At 43.2% G+C, this 20,507-nt stretch overlaps 1 protein-coding gene across 3 annotated transcripts; it reads right to left on the bottom strand.

Annotated features, from left to right (window-relative positions):
* Positions 1 to 51: 51 nt before the first annotated feature.
* On the bottom strand, positions 52 to 20,290 carry LSM14A (LSM14A mRNA processing body assembly factor). 3 transcript variants are annotated; one of them, XM_064723201.1, is made up of 10 exons: positions 19,922 to 20,290; positions 11,264 to 11,427; positions 9,970 to 10,102; positions 8,910 to 9,032; positions 6,708 to 6,884; positions 6,338 to 6,400; positions 5,564 to 5,743; positions 3,946 to 4,117; positions 2,920 to 3,148; positions 52 to 1,858 (listed from the first exon to the last, which is right to left on the bottom strand). In XM_064723201.1, the coding sequence occupies exons 1-10, from the start codon at positions 20,040 to 20,042 to the stop codon at positions 1,835 to 1,837; spliced, it is 1,386 nt and encodes a 461-aa protein (XP_064579271.1). In that variant the 5' UTR covers positions 20,043 to 20,290; the 3' UTR covers positions 52 to 1,834. The 3 variants fall into 3 exon arrangements, with proteins under 3 accessions (XP_064579271.1, XP_064579272.1, XP_064579273.1); XM_064723202.1 differs by having other exon boundaries at positions 8,910 to 9,029; XM_064723203.1 differs by lacking the exon at positions 6,338 to 6,400 and having other exon boundaries at positions 19,922 to 20,289.
* Between the last annotated feature and the right edge of the window lie 217 nt (positions 20,291 to 20,507).

Genomic DNA, 20,507 nt, shown 5'->3' with positions numbered 1-20,507 from the left:
CCGCGCCCCGCCCCGCCCGCCCCGCGCAACAAAGGAGCGCCGCCGTGCCGCTTGTACTGAACAGTTTATTCTGGTTTAAAATAAAAAAACAGAAAGCCTGGCCGGGCGGGCCGGGCCTACGCAGGGTTGGTGTAGCCCCGGCCGCGGCTCCCGGCCCGGGTATTTACAGCTGGAACACCTCAGACAGTAAAGAATTATTGCAACAGGACAGCACTTGCCTCTACGGTCAAAAATCTCAACAGGTGTTCAGAATCATGACTTGTGGATCCCAAAAGGCAGTTGTTAAACATGCAAAAACATTACTAAACAATATTATCTAACTTCTACGGCTGTCAAATACTTGACCTTAATAAGGAAACCAATTACAAAATACTTCCTTGTAGTGCTATACAAAAGTTATAAAATTAAGATTCTATCAACCACTTTTAAATATTCCAATTTTTCAACAGTGCAGTTTTTTCACGTCTTTATCACCACTGAACATTCTGAAGTAAAAAAAAAAATAAATCAGCAAATTAGATCAAAGTGATGTAATCTTTGGATCCCTTTATTCCTGTGGCCTTCATATACATACACAGACACAAATGACCAGGTTTCTATTTCAGCATATCAGAAAGTTGCAACTAGTTATCCAGAATTGGCAAAAAGTCCGTACTGTCATTTGTGACTTCGTGGTCTTAGAACCAGAGTCTCAATGTCTCCAAGCTACGGTCTATCAAAATGCAAACAACTTCAAACACTAAGAATTCTTTAAATTGCTCATGTCTACAGGTATTACAACAAAGTTAACGTTTCAAGAATTGACAAATGGAGACAGACTTTTACCCCAGGCATTCCAGGAGAATCACCAACTCTTGTGCCTGGTCCATTATTAAAAAAAGTTAATATTTCTCACTAAGTAAAATTAATTGCAAATCTTGACATATGAAAATTCCTTTTCTCCTTTTTTTTTTTGAAAATATCTCCTTAACTTGGTCAAATCCTGTGATATACCAGAAACTACAAAATCAAATTCTTGCAAGAGCAGTGAAGCGTGTATCCAGTTTTGTGTAATGGAAGAACATTTTCAAAACTTCATTATAGTCCAAATATAAAATCAAACATTTAAGCTTGAAAAGCTGCTAAAGAAAAAGAAACCCAACTAATTCAGTGTTCTTCAGCATATCAACTTTCTGCAATAACAGTATGTTTACCGACTTAAAAATGTTTATTCTTTAAAAAATTAGTTGCTTTTTATACAGCTATACAAAGTTTGTAATGTTTCTTTGGCAATGGGATATAATGGAATTTTACAACTATATAAAAACTTTCCTTTGCCTAAGAAACAGTATTTACTGTGTGTACATATCTGACTGACAAAGCAAGTTTTCTACTGTCCAGCACCCTAGTTGATACAAGAACAACTACCTCAAAAGGGATTTTACAGGATTTCCAAAAAACAACCTTCGGTGGGTCAAAACACTCACAGTATCGACGGCCTTCTGCATACCATTGTCCTTACAACTTGAAGCAATTATCAAATACAGTTTAGTAATAAGAAAAATCCTTTCAGTGATGAAAAAATACTTAAAACTCCATCGAAGTACTGCTTATAATTAACTATACATAAGAAATTACTTATCCTTCTGTCTCAAATATATTTAATGCTTACTTGTTTTCAAAGATGGCCATTTCTCAAAAGTAACTGCATTACACCCCTTTGAAATTAAATAGTTAAATCCCAGTGCTGGTGACAAGTATACAGCAAATTAACTTCATTCTTTGCAGAGATCAAAACTAATTCTCTGATTCAAGAAGATCTAGACGTTCACCTGGTTTGCAGCTTTCTTGTAGACTACGCAGCAACTTTGTTGTCTTTCTAGAGGGAACAAAAGCACAGTGTGAAAATTCATTTTGCAAAACAAACCCTACAAACCCATCTGGGCAACAGCCCTGGGAGCAGTTGTGCTGTGCTGGCTGTCCCCATGTCCTGCAGCAGAAAGGAGACCTCAGAGGAGATCAGGCTGGCATCTGGTGAAACCCCCTCAGTCTGGCACTGAGCAGAGCAGCTCATCGCTCCAAACACAAAGCACAGCACAAATCCTCAGCCCCTGCACCACCTCCTACTCAACTGGAAAGCAGCAAAACTCTCGTTCAGAAATTCAAATTGCTGATCTTCAATCCCTCATTTCCATTCACAATCAGCTACCCAAAGTTTCTTTAAGTGATAGGACTAACTGTTGAAAACTAATCAAGGAAAAACTGAGGGATGTTTCTCTCACAACAGAGAGAAATGTACTGTGACATAACCCTCCAATTTTTTCATTTAAAAAAATTAAAATTTCTAGAAAAAAATCAGATATTCTTGTTTGCAAAACTCTAACTGCTCATGCAGTAAACTAGCACAAGTTGTTCTGTCCCAGTCAAAACTCTAAAAGCCCAGTTTATCTGAATCAATCTGGATAGCTGTCTGATTCTAACCAGTATACCAGTCTATAAGATTTGTTCATTCACAAAGAATTCAAAAGTTTGTTGCACAATGGAAGCGAGTTAAATCATTCCCTCTCATCCTTTATATTTTAAAATATAAATGATGAGAGGGAATAATTTAACTTGCTTAATATATGTACAAAACTTGGAAAAATGCTTGCAGTTTACATCTCTAACACTTGCACTCAATGTGTAGAACTTCTTTTTCTTCTCCTTCCTGATAGTAGATGTCACTCAGGGCATGTGATGAAAGGCAAACTATACTTTTGGGTATTGATAGTAAAATGATGCCATGTAACTAAAATTTCAGCATTAATGGACTTTGAAAAAAGTAGCTCAGAGCCCTGCAAAGCAGTTCTAGTCCTAGCAAGAAGCTCTAGTTCACCATCAAATCTAAGCTCAGGGGTTGCAGCGGGCGGGTCAGAGGAACAACACGAGCACTTTATTTACCCTATACTCGAAGTCGGCGAACTCGCGGCCGCCGCGGCCCCCTCGGAATCCGCCGCGGAAGCCGCGGGGGGCGGGGAAGGCGCCCCGGGCGCCGGCCCGGCCCCGGCCCCCTCGGAAGCCGATGACGCCCCTGCCCCTGTAGCCGCCGCGGCCGCGGTTGGGGCGCAGGGGGATGCCGAAGGTCTCGGCGTTCAGCCGCCGCTCCTCGGCCCAGGTGGGTCGCCGCTCCCTGCAGCACAGAACCAACGGGGATGGCTTGAAACGCTTGGGAAGGGAGGGACAGCGCCCTCCGAGAATCACACGGTAAATCTGCACAGCATCCCTTGCACAAGAACCCAGGTGTCTGCCACAGTTCACTGGGCTCATCGAGAAGGAATATGGTGCAGAGTCGTTAATTAGATATTAATAATGCTCTAAGAGTTTGCCATATTGAAAAGCACACTCTGTATCCTCTGCACGCAAGAACCAGTTTGCAGTTACAGATGTTATTTTATCTGGCTGTGAGTACAACCAACAACTCCCCCTCCTGCAAGTTAAAATAGGTCAGCAATCCACATCATCGTGTCTAATAAAAAGGCAGCAGCAAAAGATCAGCTTTAATTTTCCTGAAATGCTATCTGTCCATTTGAACAGCACTACTGGCCGAGACAGTTATGTAATCTGCTTAGGAACCATTACCAAAGCAGGGTCGTAATTGATTTAACTAAAGTGTTAATTTAGCAGCAAAGCAAAACAAACAAACCCTCCACATCTTAGTAAATCTGGAAAGGAGATTCTAGAGCCTGTGCATTAAGTTCTTAAAGCCTGGCTCTAAAACACCTTAAAATACCTTCTCATGACCATATTGCACTTGCCCACAAAGAAATTTTGCACTTCTTATTCCCATTTTATTTTTGCCAGCTGCATGTGGAAATAAGCTCTAATCACCTTTGACTCAAGAGCTGACTGTCAGTGCTACTCACTGCAATATCTTATGACATAAACATGCATTAAGCAGACTAACAAGCTTCTCCTTGCAGGCCTTACCTATTGTCATCACAGGAAATGTTATCAAAGAAGGATTTGGTTTTGTCATAGTAGCAATTGGGTCCAAGTGGATCTTCCTCATCAGCATTCCCTTCGCTATTTTGGGTATCAACACCTGAGTCACCTTTGTCTTCTCCGTTTACAGGCTTCTCTGGTTTCTCAAGTTTATCTTCTGGAAAATAAAAAGTAAACAGAGGCCTAAAAAAACGGCCTAAAATAACTGTTAAGTTATTCCCAGTCAGAGAGGAACTATATTGCATGCTATAAAAATAATTTAACGTGGAAATCAAATAACTTGACATGTAAATGAGGATGTATTGCTGTCTGGAGGTTTCTATGCTTCCTGTGGGTTTAGTTACCAAAAAACCCTGCAGCAGAACAGATTTGACACCCATCTATTTTCTGCCCTCTCCAGCTACCTCCTTCCTGGCAGAGCCTTATTCAGTGAATCCTCCTAGAAGCCATCCCATGGTTTTGTTCATCCCTGTTGTCCTTCTCCTTTGCCTTCTGCTTTTGCTGCCATCTCCTTTGATAAGCAGGACCAGCATTCTGATTTTGTGATGTATTTATTTCCTAATAATGCCTCAAGTTCAACTCACTGTTTTAACCAGTACTGAAAACAAAGCTGATGGTTCAACATCAACAGCTATTGCTATCTTCAAATCTCATTCCTAAATGTCTACAGCTTAAATCTCACAATGCTGTGCATAAACTTCAGCCAACCAGCTCAACCTTTCCACATCACACACAAGAACTACCACACTCCAAACATTTCTATAGCTATTTATGGTTAGCATTCCCTTTCTCTTTATTATTCTGAAAAAAACAGTATCAACAGCAAACCATCAACTGATTGAGAAATGATCCAGAAAAACAGGTGAGCACCACAGGACAGATCTTCTGGGACTCAACTGGTGGTTTCACTCTACACTGAAATCTGACCATTTATTCCCACCTCTTGTTTCCCAGCCTTTAGCCAATCATTCACTGAAACAGGGAACTCACTGTATTAACCTGCAACAATTTTGTCCAAAAATAGCAGCAGCAGTGTAACAAACAGGTGGCTGGTCACAAGAGAATGAGGTAATCAAAACAGAAGGCTGCTAGAAAATGAGTGCTGGCAGCATGGTTTTTAACTACTCCTGTGTTCCTCTGGAAAAGGATAAAAGCAAGGAAATGCTAGAAACTTTCAAACAAACTCTCCTACATACTACAATCAAGTTCTGATCCCAAACTCCTTAGTTTCTGGTCATTATAATTTTGGTCTAATAATTGAAACCTGAAACATGGGTTTTCTTTTAGTGCATCATTTCCACAGCTTTAAGTAATAAACATTATTGGGACTTCTGGTTAAGTAATTGCATTTTTAACAGAGACTTGTTAGAACTTCACAGATGACATCTGCTAGTTAAAATTTGTTAAAAACTCAAACAGCGACCCAAGTATTTAATTAACATATGACCTCAGTTTACTTATTAATTGGTTTTTAAATTTATTTCTCAATGACTGCAAGCAAGACTTAATACTATATGCCTTTTAAGAGTTATTCTCCAAGGTAGGATCAAAACAGTAAGACACAGTTTATCCATGCTCAAATCTAAAGCAAACATTGTTTTACCTTTTAATTTAAGTTTATTATGAAACTCTCTATCAATCTCCTCCTTGTTGAATTGTGCATTTGCACTTTCAAAGTCAAAGTCCTTCTCAAACTTCATTGGCCCATCCCTCCGGATACCAAATCTTCCTCGGCCCCCTCTGTGACCTCCGCGGCCTCTCCGCACTGCAGGCGCACCTGGAACTGAAAACAGGCACATTCTCCTTGGTTTTGCTTGGTGGATTGGCTTTTCTCTCAGGATGCTGGAGGGTGTTTTGTGGTTTGGTTTGATTTCTAATTCCTGGGGTAACAGGCTGGGACTTCAGAAGTGCAGGAAGAGAATGCCTGTTGTTTAAAGTCCCAACAGAGCAGCTTGTCTGAATTTGTAAATTCACTCACAGTAATGATGAAAGTGGCACAGAAAGCTGAACAATACTAAATTTGTGTGTTAGAGACTCTCTAGAAGTCATTAAAAGCTTTTGGAGGACAAGTTAAAATATTAGTGGCTTTTCAGTCAAGTATATTTCTACAAAGGCTTTTATTTCATGCTATTATATTTATAAATCTGTGATGTAAACATATACTTGATTCATATTTTTATTTAAATTGATTGCTTAGTATAAAACAAGAAAATATTTTTCTCTTTAATGTTGACTTCATTTTCTTGTATTCTTCTGGCTCAATGCAAAGTTGTTACCCTCTCAAAGCAAAATGTGAAAGAATTTATGTATTTTAGCAAATTTTAAAAAATGTATTGGTCTGAAAGCAATGATAGCTATTTCTCAAAACATGATTTACCAATTTGTCGTTTGTTTTCATTTCTGAGTTCATTTTCTGATCTTGAAACCTTGTGTGCTTCAGCTAAAGTTGGAAATAAAAACATGATTTGTTTATCCAATTAGATATTTTTGATCATACTTTTGTATATAGTTGAGATTTTTAAAAAAATCCAAACCTATAAATGTAAATCACATGTTTAAATCATAAAAGAAAAAAAGTAATTTAGAATATATGCTTAAATTTAAAAAGAAATATGTATCTAATGCAGGTCTCTGCTGGCCAGCCTACCAGTGGTAGACAGCAGGAAAATTCCTCTGTACTACCCTTTAAAAGGGCACTTTGTATGTGATGGAAGGAATGAAGCTGTAGGAAAACCATCCAAAGCTACCTCGTCTGTGCTCTTGGCTCTCTAGGGATTTTTGGCTTGCAGACACCAAAGGTCTGGTTTGCACAGGACTCCTCCTCCCAACTGGTGCTGGAGTGGGCAGGTGGGCTGAAGCTGTTTGCACAGCTTGTTCCATGGTGGGGCTCCTTCTCAAATGGTCCATCTGAGGGCTCGAACGACCTGGGGGGAAAAAACCAAACCAAAGCCCACAGGGTTAATTCTCATCTACAGAGGTGAGTTACTGGAGTTACTGGTCTCAGCCAATCCAGACTGACAGGTTTATCTGCCTCAGCAGTTAAGGCAGCTGTGTACAATAAAAAAATAATTCTCCACCATCGGATCCATTAATTCAGAATAAAGGATGTTTAGGAATACCTCCTCTCTTAGTCTAAAAAGAATAAGGGGTAGGACACCCACTCCCTACCAACCATTAATGATGTACATTTGTGGAAGGGGCTAGCAGCGGGCCTGTTAGCTAAAGGAGAGAGAAGTAAGAAGAAGAAGAAGAAGCTGACAAGGAGCTTTCTCCAAGGGCATAACCAAGGAGATCGAGAGAAGGAAGACAAGAGCATTCTGCAGCTGGATGAAGAGGTTTTAGAAAGTTAGGTGGAGTCAGAGTAACTTTTCACCAATGACATGGTATTGAATTATTGTGGCCAATAGCTAAGGTAGAAGAAGGGTAAACAACTGGAAAGTGTATAAAAGATCAGCCATTTTCATTAATAAACTGTTGCCAAGTGTTACCAACTGAGACTGCTTGTGGTCTCTGCTTTATGTCGTGCCCGCCTCCACTGCGACATACATTTATTTAGCTGTGGAATCAAACTTTGGCATTGCCTGGAGGTAAAAATGCTCCTCCTGCCCCCTGGGATGCCAAGTGGAGGGGGCTGCTCCCAGGGCAGCTGTGATGCAGCTCAGGCCCTGCTGCAGGATCCCTGCCACAGCAGGCAGTGCCACGGGCTGTGCTCAGGGAGGGAGCTGCCCCACACAGCCCTGCTCACACAGCACCAGCACCCTCATGGAGCACTGACCCAGCCAGACAAGCTCACAACATCACACAGCTACATCTACTAACAAATTACAATAAGACTCAAGTCCCAGTAAGTGAAAGAACAAGGCTCTATCTCATTACAAAACTAACAAAAGGAAAACAAAAAATAAACCAAACCCATGAACAAAACAATAAATCCAACCATACCACGCTTGCAATTGACAAAGGCAAAAAATATTCCTAAAAGCAAACACTCAGAGAAAACCACAGGAAATGTTGGGGCAGAATGTACGCTCACCCAGAGCAGGCTTTAACTGCAGAAAACCAAACTTGTGTTTCAACAGAGAAATGCTCAGCATACCTTTGCCCCTTGCATTATTCCACCAAAGTAGAGTCTATTTTTGGCAACCCACTCAACTACTCCTAGAAACACTCCTAATGGGTGTACAAACCTCAGCTGGAATTTAGGGGGAAAAAAACTGCTCTAAGTGTTTTGCCTTTTAACATGACTGCATAATTTAAAAACAGCATTAGAAATACATCTTGGCACACACTTTGATAGCAAGGAAGAGTGGAGGAGCAGGAAATAAGGGGTTTGGGCTTTTAAAGAGCAATGTTTGCATGAAGGTGAAGGTGTTTAATGTTTAGTTTCTTTTTTCTTTGCCATTCAAATATCATCTGGAATCTCATTTTTTCCAATATTACATAAACTATCTATACAGTTTCTGTTAATATTAAGCTGATTTAAAAGTCATGTCCCCACCTCTACAGGAAATCAGGTCTGCTGTTAATATCATCTATGTAACTATGCATGAACAGAACTACAGTTAGGAATAAAGATTTTAAAATTTTAAGCTGAAGGACTTCCCATTTCACTCAGTATGAAGTATCTGCAGCTCTGCCATGTTATTAACAAAACTAAATACTGAATTTCCACATGTATCTGTTTGCTAACACCATTTCACTTAATTAAGCCCTACTTCTCAGTACAGGTGCCTTAAGGGTAACAATGAATGTGTTACTGCCTGCAGCACTCCAAGATGTAGAGAAAACACAATTAAAGAGCAAACACAAAGCCTCTCAGCATCTCCTGGGTTTAATACCAAGGGTTTTCATGACAGAATTCACTGTTTGGTTGGTGTTTCGGGCAACCACCAAAATCACACGGGCACAACTCGTCAAAAAAAGACTGAAGTCACTAAAAAAGACTTTACCTTGAGACATCTGTGTTTTTAGTGATCTTGCATCTGTTGTAAACGCAGAACCAACTGCAGTGCTTTGGGACATGCTAGCACTGCCTGAAGAGTCTGTTCCAAAAGATGTCAAAGAACCTCCTGCTTTGAAAGAAATAATAAAGTTGTAAAATCTGGTTTAGACTTTTTTAAACTAGTACTAAATGATTAGTGAAGCTTCATTAGGCAGTTATTCTAGAGTACATGTAAATCTGCCCTTCCCATACATTTTTAGTTTAATCTAACAGATGTATGCACATAGGCTGGTAAAACTAATATCTTGATTTTTCCATCTAAAATGAAAAACAAAAGAGCACTTCTAATTTCACCATCAGAAGTATTAACAAAACACAGTCATCTTATGGAGCCATACATGTTCTTGGTATATATTTCCACTTAAGATCCTTTCAGCAAAAATATGATTGTCACATATTGTTAATTGATATCAAATTATGGCCAATTCTACAGCCATTCTTTAGCATGGCTAACATTTTCAGGAGTAGCACTGCTGCCAGAACAGTTATGAGACTCTAAGTTTCTATAAGAAAAACTAAACTGTGAATTAAACTCTCAGGGAGGAAGGAAAGTTGGTTGGTGAGTCTCAGAGAGAATGTGCAGTCTAAAGGAGCAACTAGCCCATGCAGCTCACAAATCCTTCCAGCATCTATTTCCCAGCTAGCCAACACCTCACAAACAGCTGAAGGATTGCACTGGCACGTGGTTGCTGAATAATCCAAATCCTTAGTTAAGGCACACAGCACCTGGTCAACCCAACAGCACAGCTGTGGGGCTTCTCTGGAGGGGCTGCCTCCACCACCTGTGAAATATGAGGAATGCTGGTCCCTCTGAGATAGGGGTTTAGCTCTCAATCATAATTATTTTAAGATGCAGACTACTAAGACCTCTCTAACAGAGATGGAAGACTGAATGTGCCTTAGGATAGGGCACTGATGAATTCTGAGGACATTCCAGGCAGAGGCTGCTGCCTGAGCACACAGAGAGCCTCCCCCCAGGGAAGCAGCGGGAAGCACAGTGAACGTACCGACCCCCACGGCGCCGAACTGCTGGCCCACCAGCGGGCTGGGGCTGAACTGGCTGTACGCAGGCATCCTGCCAAAGGGGCCGTAGGAACCCACAGACTGGAATGAAGATGTGCTCGAAGATCCTAGCGAAGACTGCAGACAAAACACACACCACACTAGCAAAAAGTCCTACTTACACCAAAATTAGGAAATAGTTCTGTGAGGCAAGACATGTAGAAATTCTAAAATAAACATTTTCACAAGCATGTACAGCTTACAGACCTGTGGAAACAGTAAGACAAAATTTTGCAATCTTTTCCTTATAACCTCAGACACTGTCTTGTCCAACAGACACACATAAACTTTGTTGGCAAATTTAGGAAGTCTCCTGTCTCTTCCCTTGAAGTTCCAAACCCCACAGGTACAATAAGACACCCAAGCATACTGGAGGAGGCTGGGGTTATCACTGTTCTTGGGGTTCACAGTAATGCAGCTTCACCACTCTTGACTACACTGGCAGAGGGACTTGCACCAAATTTAATAGAAGTCCTTGGAGAAATGCAAGGGCACATCATAAGGAAGTTCAAGAATTTTATCCTACAGAATAGATAAAGTAGAAGAATTGTATTACATGGGATTATCAACCTCCATTTGAAGCAAGAGATTTTCTCTTGTTCTCAGGGATGACTTCTAAGATACTCCATAAGCACAATCAAAAAGCCAACAAATTTCTGACAAAACCATTTATCACAGTTTTCATTTATCATTTATCTGTTTACTGCAAAATGACAGACTAATCAAATCTGAAGGCTTCAAGTTGTATGCTGCTTTCCCCTCAGAAACCAAGTATTCACTATTCAAATAACTGCCTTATAGTATGAAGCCTGTTTAAAAATATAGTTAAATGAAACACTTGAAAGTCATAGTTAGCAAAAAGTGTTGAACATTAAAACAAAAATAAAACTAACAAGCAAACAAAAGCCACTAATTATCTGGAGATATTTCCTCATCTACTCCATTTGATTTATACCAAGTCTGATCTTCCCAAGAACTGTGTGTCCTAAGCCAAGTTCTTTCCAAAAAAGGCATCAAAAACGTCATTAGTTGCTTTTGAAAAGACAGCAGCTTTGGTATGTAGTGCACTGTGCTAGAGTTAGATTTCAACCTTCATTTTCACAGTTAAAGACTGTGAAAGGGGAAAATCCTTCCAGAGTTCTTTACATTGGGTTGTGAATGTGATGAACACTTTCATTTTTGAACACTCAGCTAGAGAGCACTTCAGCAGCAAGGATTTACAGCTGTGCTGGGACTCACCTGGACAATGGCAGGGTCCTGTGGCAGGGAGCACTGAGGTTTGGGGGGCTCACACACTGTCAGGTCCTTGATGTCACTGCCCCGGAAGATGATGTACTCGAAGACCTCATCGCGAGGGGGGATGGGTCTGTCCGTCGGTCTGTCCTCCGTGCCAAAGGAGCGAACTGCAGGGGCGCCAAGGGAGACAAAGAATGAAACGTCCCACGTTCAACAAAAGGGTTTTCAATATACTGCAGAGACAAACTGCTTTAAATGAAAAGGATAAAATTTCATTGAGAAAAGACCTTTATTGAATAGGCATCATATTCTTTATCAACTCTCCTCAGACAAACAAGTCAGTTAAGCTAAAAAACCTGAGTTAAAACCCAAGCCGAAAGACTGAGACGTCACTTATGGCATTAATTACATGTTGAGTATTTCAAATGTTTTGTGAGGGGAAGGGGAAGCAGCAAGGCAGGTTTTTTGGCTGCTAATTCAATCCTATGAATCAAGAAATAAATGAGTTTACATACTTCATATTCTGTATTTGCCAAACAGGAAAACTATGCTAATACTACTAAAATCTGGAATATTAAGAATTATCAAATGTGAATTCCTCAAGAGATTCAAAATTTAATAAAACAACAAGAATTCTGTGGTATGTATGTACAATTTTCCCTAAGCAAAATGCATTCTTCTTGCTGGTGTAAGGTTCATATGATGTCATATGATCTCTGCCAAATTAAGCAAACTCACTGGGGCATAGCTATCTTCCCAGTGTGCACCACAGCAAGACATGAAATTCCTTGCATGAATTCAGCAGCTTTCTGACTGCACAGCAATGCAGCACTGAAGCTCTTCCAATCACTAGCACTGCACATGGATGCCAGCACTTTGCTGTCACTGCCCTCTCAGAAACTTTTCCCCACCCTCAGACTGCCAACCCTGGGTGAGCATCAAATAAACAAACAGCCGAAGAAGAGAATTGTCTCTGTTGTGTAAGAATTGTCTAGTTGTGTAAGCAAAAACTAAACAATGGATTGAAACCAGAGAGGGCAAAAAAGCAAACCCCCAAAATCATGACAGTCACACTCAATCACAATAACTTGTAGCAGCTTAACAATCCCTCATGACTGTTTTTGCTCCAGCCTTTTAGAAAGTGTTTGTTTGCTTTGCAAGGTACAGGTTATGCAGAGAAAAAAATATCTGTATTTTGCTTTAATTTACCAGAATTAGATTTCCCTCCATTTTCAGATGCATCAACATTTTGGAGACATCATTAGGCACTTATTTGCAGCCAGAGAATCATTAGTCAAGAAAAGCAGAGTCTCCTGTAGAGATGTATAAAGTGATACTGAGTCATTTCTCAGGCTGCACCAGCCAACTTCCATCACTGCTGCTTCTTGTGATACTGCATAAACAGAGCTTAACATCAGGTATTAAATCTTTTTCAGAAGCATAATTCAGGGGTGAAGAGATCATGCCCACACTACAAAGAAAAATATCATTAAGTAGTTACAATTACTTTGTTCATGTATCATCTAGTGAGCTGACTTTCATTATCTTTTCTGTTTCTGTGCATCTGAAAGTCTGCTCTGAATGGTGCCACAAAGCGTGAGCAATGTAAAAAGGCACACACTGTTCAGCTCATGGCAGTCCTTGCTAGGAAAGGAATCTGTCTTCTTTTCCTCCACAGAAAAAAGTGTCTGGAGCTTAAGAATTCACAGAAATTAACCCAAAATAATGCACTGTAGCTTAATAACATTATCAGTGGCTCACGTGCATTCCTGGGTCAATTCATTCCATTGCTTTTTATTCACCAGGCTTTTCTATTTCACTGGCTTGACCATGGATCTACCCTCACTTTCTGGCCATCTTATACTCATAAATTATCTTGGACTTTCATTCCATCATTTCACCTGCTGCCTTGGTAAGTAAAACCAAAGTTGATTTTGTACTGCTTCACATTGAAATGTTTCTCTAGTAGCCATTTTGTCTGCAAAAGTGCACAAAAATAGCCAGAGTACGATCAATTAGTTACCAAAGGATTTTACTTTCTAGCTAAAGCAAAGAAACTACTCTACAGAAACAACACAGAGAAGGGGTAGGAAGCTGGAGGGTTGCATCTTGCCTTTACATGGAAATAAAAATCTGATCAACTGTGGAAGAAATATGTTTTGAAAGTATTTCTGTTAAGTCAGAGCTACAGTACACAGGTAAGTATTTCAATATTAATACCAATGTCCCATGACACATACAGGAACAGTTCTAACACCTAGCAATGACCTTTCTCCATTCTAAACCAATTAAAAAAGGGAACCACCAGACTTTCATCTATTGATGTGCTGAAAGAAGTAAAGGGATTTCAGTTATGTTAAGAAACAATCTTTCTCCACACCATGAAATTACCATAACATCAAAAGGAAGCCTTTCAGTGCCAAAATTGAGAATTCATCTTTAAGAGATTCCACTGTCTATGCAGCTAACTCAAGACACTGATAGAGTTGCCAATGGTTTATCAATAAAACACATCAAGACTTGCTACTAAAAGTTTGACTCTTCCTTTATTTCTCCCCTGCCCCAAATCAAACTGGTTTTATCACAGCCTTCTGCAAAACAGAAACACAATTTCAGATTTGCTCTGCTGGAGAGGGGTAAGCAAACTCCCCTGATGTGCAGCTCAGACTCCTCTCTCACCACAAGCAACCAAAACAACCCCTCCAAGTCCAGCTTCCTTTTCAAGCAGGAACCAGAACTGTGTGTGGTCATTTGGAAGGGCTACCTAAGGAGTCCACCCCAGCCAGGTCCTTCAGAGCAGCATTAAGGAGTTTAAAGTTACTTTTTTGTGTATGGCAAAGGCATACCTACCGTTACAGTTTGTATTTTCCTCACTAAGATTAGGATTTAACACAATCTGAGCTCACCAAAGTAAGAAGTCTGATATTAGAATGGCCAGAATAGCAGGATTTTAGAAAGAAATAGCTTTTACCATGTTTTCTCATACTCAGAGTATCAAAAGCACAAGGTATTGGGGTAGCAGCAGGCTTAGAGCTCAGTCTGAGGAAATTCCCCAGGAGTCAGAGCTGGACAATCTCCTTCCTCCAGAACAAGGTGCAGTTCATCTATAGCAAAATACTAAAGAGGGAGAGGAGATTAAAATAAGCACAAAAAGATTGTCTTGTGGAAGGCAATCTTACAACCGCAGTAAATCTAATTAATTCCACCTTGTCTATTTCAGGATTGGTTTTTTCTGTTATTTTTGAAAGAGCTAAACTGGCTTAATCACCTGCAAACAAAAGGACAAGCAGTACACGTTGAAAGCAAACTTATTTTTTGTCAGTGTAAACATACACAAGTCAGTAGCTAAATAACTAACTCTCTGGAGCCCATTAATCTATATACTTGTGCCCAAGTGAGCACATTTTTGCACAGATTTTGACTGTGATATTACCAGTATATGATATCTCAATGTATATGACTGTATTATACTACTGTAGCATTCAACGGCAACATTGCAACTTGCCCAGTTAATTGATCTATTACTTGTTGATTAACCCAGGGAATCCAGGCAGAATGTCAATGAGAAGTGAAGGCACTGACTCTGCTGCCCACAAGGTGAATCCTGCAGCAGCTCAGGCTGTGCACACACTGCCCCTCCTCTCCCCAGGAGCAAACACACGGACACAGAGACACACGGACACAGACATGAACACACACAGACGCGCACAGGCACACACAGACAGCCACACGCACACAGACAGACAGACGCGCACACAGAGCACATGCGCACACAGAGCACACACAGCACAGAGCACACACAGCACAGAGCACACAGCACACACACAGAGCACACACACACGCACAGAGCACACGCACACGCACAGAGCACACACACGCACAGAGCACACACACACGCACAGAGCACACACACACGCACAGAGCACACACACGCACAGAGCACACACACACGCACAGAGCACACACACACGCACAGAGCACACACACACGCACAGAGCACACACACGCACAGAGCACACACACGCACAGAGCACACACACGCACAGAGCACACACACACACAGAGCACACACACACACACAGAGCACACACACACACACAGAGCACACACACACCCACAGGGCACACACACACGCACAGAGCCACACACGCAGAGCACACACACACGCAGAGCACACACACACGCAGAGCACACACACACGCAGAGCACACACACACGCACAGAGCACACACACGCACAGAGCACACACACACGCACAGAGCACACACACACGCACAGAGCACACACACACGCACAGAGCACACACACACGCACAGAGCACACACACCCCCAGAGCACACACACACGCACAGAGCACACACACGCAGAGCACACACACACGCACAGAGCACACACACACGCACAGAGCACACACACACGCACAGAGCACACACACACGCAGAGCACACACACACGCACAGAGCACACACACGCAGAGCACACACACACGCACAGAGCACACACACACGCACAGAGCACACACACGCACAGAGCACACACACACGCAGAGCACACACACACGCAGAGCACACACACACGCACAGAGCACACACACGCAGAGCACACACACACGCACAGAGCACACACACACGCACAGAGCACACACACACGCAGAGCACACACACACGCGCAGAGCACACACACACGCACAGAGCACACACACACGCACAGAGCACACACACACGCAGAGCACACACACGCACAGAGCACACACACACACAGAGCACACAGCACACACACAGCACACACACAGCACACACACAGCAGCTCTCCCTGCTCCCGAGGCACCAGGAGCAGCACGGCACTGAGAGGACACCACCACAAGTGCCCAAGTCACTTCAGTTGCCACCTCTCTCCACCCATCCCAACCCCTGCACTGCAGCCAAGCTTTGAATCCATCAAAGCACAGCGGCTCCTTCCCCAGCCAATGACCTCAGCCTGCATTCCCTACTCGCAGGGAGATGGAGCAGGCTTTGACAAGAGGAATTCCTCTGCTGTGACATACTGTGCCCGAGTTTGGGTTGGCACACGGGCCCTAACCTTGGAGACATGCAAGGAGCATGTTACTTAACTGACTAAAAAATACATTCCTAAAAACTGATAGAAATGTAACCCTTCCCTTTGCTGCTCCCACCCCTCAATGAGCCCAAGCTCAGGATTCCAACTTTCCTCTGTCTGCATTTCTGAGTCTTTCACCTGCAAATAATGCTCTGTAGAAGTCTGAAAAGGAAGTTTTCCTTTGGATGTGTCATTATACCATTAAACCATGTATGGTTGAAAATGCCAGAAGTTTGTATCTATCAATTACAATGGTCCCAACTGCAACTCTCAGTAGTGCAAGAGTTGCTAAGTGAGAACTGATGCATTATAGCAGACACAATATATAATTATTTATATATATATAATTGTTTATATATGTATAATTGTTTTTATAATTGTTTCATAGCTAAGGATTCCCTGTTGTTGAAGGAACAAAGCTTTTTTCACACAATATGGTTGTTCTTACACAACATTAAAAATAACTCTCTCTAAATCAGTGCCTTGAAACAGAAAACCATTATGTATAACTGATATGAAAGATCACATCTCACTTTTAGTGTGACAACATTTAAGATCAAGCACTGTGAGTATTCTGTAAATGCCCCAGGTAGGGCAGCAATCATTCCAGCAAGAAAACCAACCATAGCTTGCAAACTCCTCTTAAATTGTTTGAGCTTAATGTTTTAAAAATTAATAACAAATTTTAAAAAAACTAAGTGTTAACTAGAACCATGAACTAGGACATTTCCAGTTATTTTAACTTGAGGCTTGCCAATAGCAGTGAGTGGGTTTTGGTTGCAGACAGTCTCTGAAAAGCTGCTGATCCAAAGGGAACATATGCACCAATAACATTAAAGAACCTCAAATGTGTGCACAGCTTGCAGTGTTTGGGATCCACCATGGATGGGGTTCCCCTGCTATTTAAATAACTACTCTTGTGCACTCTGTGAGAGGATGCAGCACTTCAGCTCCCCAGACTCCAGCTCAGGTTCAAAATGTGATGCTCAATATTTAACAGCTCCTATCTTTCTCTAACTGTGAGACAGAGGCCACAAGTTTAGCTCAGTGAAAGATCACCACGGTGGGAACAAAATGTTGATTAGAGAACAAGAGCAGAGTGCCCCAGTAAGGAAGGACTGCAGCCTGTGCTGGCAACCCCAAACACTCATTTCTGTCTGAAAGCCTCCACTATTTAATACAAATGAAGGCATTCCACGAACACAACCTCGTGAGATTAATCTCTGACTGGTCCAGCCCACACAAATCCTACAGCTGGGCAAATCTGTAGTTATTCAGGACCAGACTGCACCTCTACTTCTGCACTTTATGTCACCGTCTCAGTGTCCTCAGTTAGAGTATGAATAATGCTAAGGTGCCCTGCATTCAGTTCAGGGAACACTCATGTCACACACACTGCACAGCTCAGCAACTGAAAGCATCAAATCTTTTGGGATTTTTCTCTCTCTCTGGCAAAAAAAAAAACCAAAACATTTGTGGTCAAGATTCACAGTAAAGGGTTCTAGTCTGACTTCTGGACTCAGCACAAGAAGAAGAGGTAACTATGAGCTGATCAACATATTCAGAGTACTAGTTCTGCTTCTTTCCCAAACAGAGCTGGCCAATAACTAAGCATTCCTGCCACCTTCCATAGGCACTGTCACACACATTCAGGGCCTGAGCCTGCAGAAACTGAACACTCTGGAGTGCAGCATTCTGCCCATGAGCACACAGAATGCTCCAGTCTAACATGGGTGTTAGCAGCTCCACATTCATCTCAGGATTTTTGGTTCCAGGTGGCCTAGAAATACTGGTTTATTCTCTTCTGAATCATAACACTATTACAAAACACACATTCTTCAGCTAACTCAGCCAAGTTTTATTAAAGTGAATTCAGTGGTTTAGATTTACATTTCTGATGAGAGCAACGAGAAGAGAGTAGATCAGACTTGTAACTGTAGTTTGATCTATCAAATATGCACACTTTGGCAGACACACCACAACATGACACAACCACTCTCGAGAAGTCATGAAAAATTGCCTTGGTCAGCACTAAATCAGTCTAATTTTGGACAAGACTATCACGAGGTCCTCAAGGATAGGATTCTTTTTCTATGTGCTTTTGCACAAACCTTAACAATCACAGCATGCAACTGGAATTTCTGAACATTTATTTTTAATCACAATATCCAGTTTTTAGTTGTATAAACCAAAACCAGCTGTCCTTTCAAAGTAGATAATGCAACTCCAGCCAGGCAGTTTAACCCAAAGGCAACTTTAGAAATGAGCAAAAATCACACAGTGAAAGCCAACTCTGCCCCAAAAGCGAAATGTGCAAGCCTGGGACCAAACTCACCGTGAGGTGTTTCAAAGCCCACGTATCAGAGTTTACAAAACAGAGGAACCTATTTCTTAAACAATCACGGGGGGAGGCGTTGATTGCGAGGAGGGAAGGCCTTAAAGCGACCCAGCGCACAAACCACAGTTACCACAAAGGGCAGCGAGAGCGATCGCACTCCCGGTATGACCAGGGAGCCTGTGCACAACGGACCGGACCGGCCTCAAGCCTTTCCTGCCGCCAGGAACCGAGCTCTGGAATCCGCTCTGCCCCAAAGATTTCATTTACAAGCACTAAGTTTTCCTCTTCCCTAATGGCTGCACAGACTCTCTGCTTTTACATACGAATTTAGATTACTTAGCAAGACTTCACAGATGCAAAAAGCGCAAAGGAAAAAAAAGCTTTTTTGTTTTTGAGTGTTGCAGAATCGATTACAAAGAGGTTATTAAAAGTTCTGACTTAATGTTTTACCTTGAGAATGAATTCTCATACATGAGAAACCGAAGTCCTTTGGACGCCCAGTTTCAAAAATTCTCTTTTTTGGCCCCAACTCTCTTCTCAGTAAAACTAACTTACTTATACACTCACAAAGATCTCTTCTCTTTCCCGATATATAGATGTGTATGTATATATATATTATCTTGTGGCCGATAACATTCTCGTACCATTTCGAACTACACAGTGCCATACACCTCCAAAATTACCAGCTTACGTTTAGCTTTTGTCGGTAATCCAGCACTCAGGATCCCCCTCAGAGCCGAGCTGTCTGCCGTCCTAACATGCAGAGCAGCCCAGTCATACACGGCCCTATATCCCGTGGGTCTGGAATTCTTAGCGATGCAAAGAAAACCTCCTTCTAGCCTCCTTCTCCTACTCGCTCCGGACCGCTTTCACCGCACGGGTTCCATACTCGCACTGCACAGGGAGCAGCTCCGAGCAGCCCCGGCACGGAGGCGCTGCCGGCTCCTCTCGGCGAGGGTCCCTTCGCGGAGCGGGGCCTCGCAGCGCCGCCGCTCTCACGCCAGACCCTCTCTCGTTCCACCTCCCCCGCGGGACGAGGCGGGCTCTGTCCGAGCTCCGCCGGGCCCCGCAGGCCGAGGCCGCTCCCCGGGGCTCCCCAGCGCCGCGGCCCCGGCTCCCGGGCCGATCCCGGTGCCGCGGCCTCGCTCCCGTCCCGCGGCCGCGCTCCCCGAGCGCCCCTCCCCAAGCGCCGCCGGGCCCGCTCCGCCGGCCGCCCGCGTCCTTACCCTTGGCCAGCGCCACCGTGGAGTTCTCGGTGTCGATGGTGTACAGAATCCCCTCATAGCGGATCTCAGCCTTGGAGATGAGGCTGATCTTGCTCCCGATGTAGGGCGTCCCCCCGCTCATGGCGCTGCTTCTCGGTCAGGGACACCCCTTCGCCGCTGCCGAGGGCTCCTTAAGCCAGGCACAAGTAGCCAAGCAACCCCGCCCCTGAGTCGTAGTAGGCGCTGTCCTCCCGTCGCCCCGAGCCGCCGCTCCCCACACAGCAGAACCCTCGGCACAGCCCTCGGCGGAGCGCTCAGCACGGCCCGCGCCCCGCGGCTCCCAACATGGCCGCCGCCTTCATCTTCCCTCACAGCGCCCCCCCGCCCGGCCCGCCAGGTGCATGCCGGGAGCGCGGCTACTCTCGCGAGAGCTGCGGGCGGGGACGCTGACTTGGGGGCGGGAACGACGCGGAGCGGCGTCGGAGTTCCGCGCGCGACGGCGGGAGCGGAGCTTCGGCACCGCTCGGTCTCGTTCGGCTCTGCCCGGCACCGTTCGGCACCGCCGGGCCCAGTTCGGCTCTGCCCGGCACCGCTCGGCTCTGCCCGG

The sequence above is a fragment of the Zonotrichia leucophrys genome, chromosome 11 (genome assembly GCF_028769735.1).
Source record: "Zonotrichia leucophrys gambelii isolate GWCS_2022_RI chromosome 11, RI_Zleu_2.0, whole genome shotgun sequence".
Lineage (NCBI taxonomy): Eukaryota > Metazoa > Chordata > Aves > Passeriformes > Passerellidae > Zonotrichia > Zonotrichia leucophrys.
This window is presented reverse-complemented; position numbering and strand designations above follow the sequence as displayed.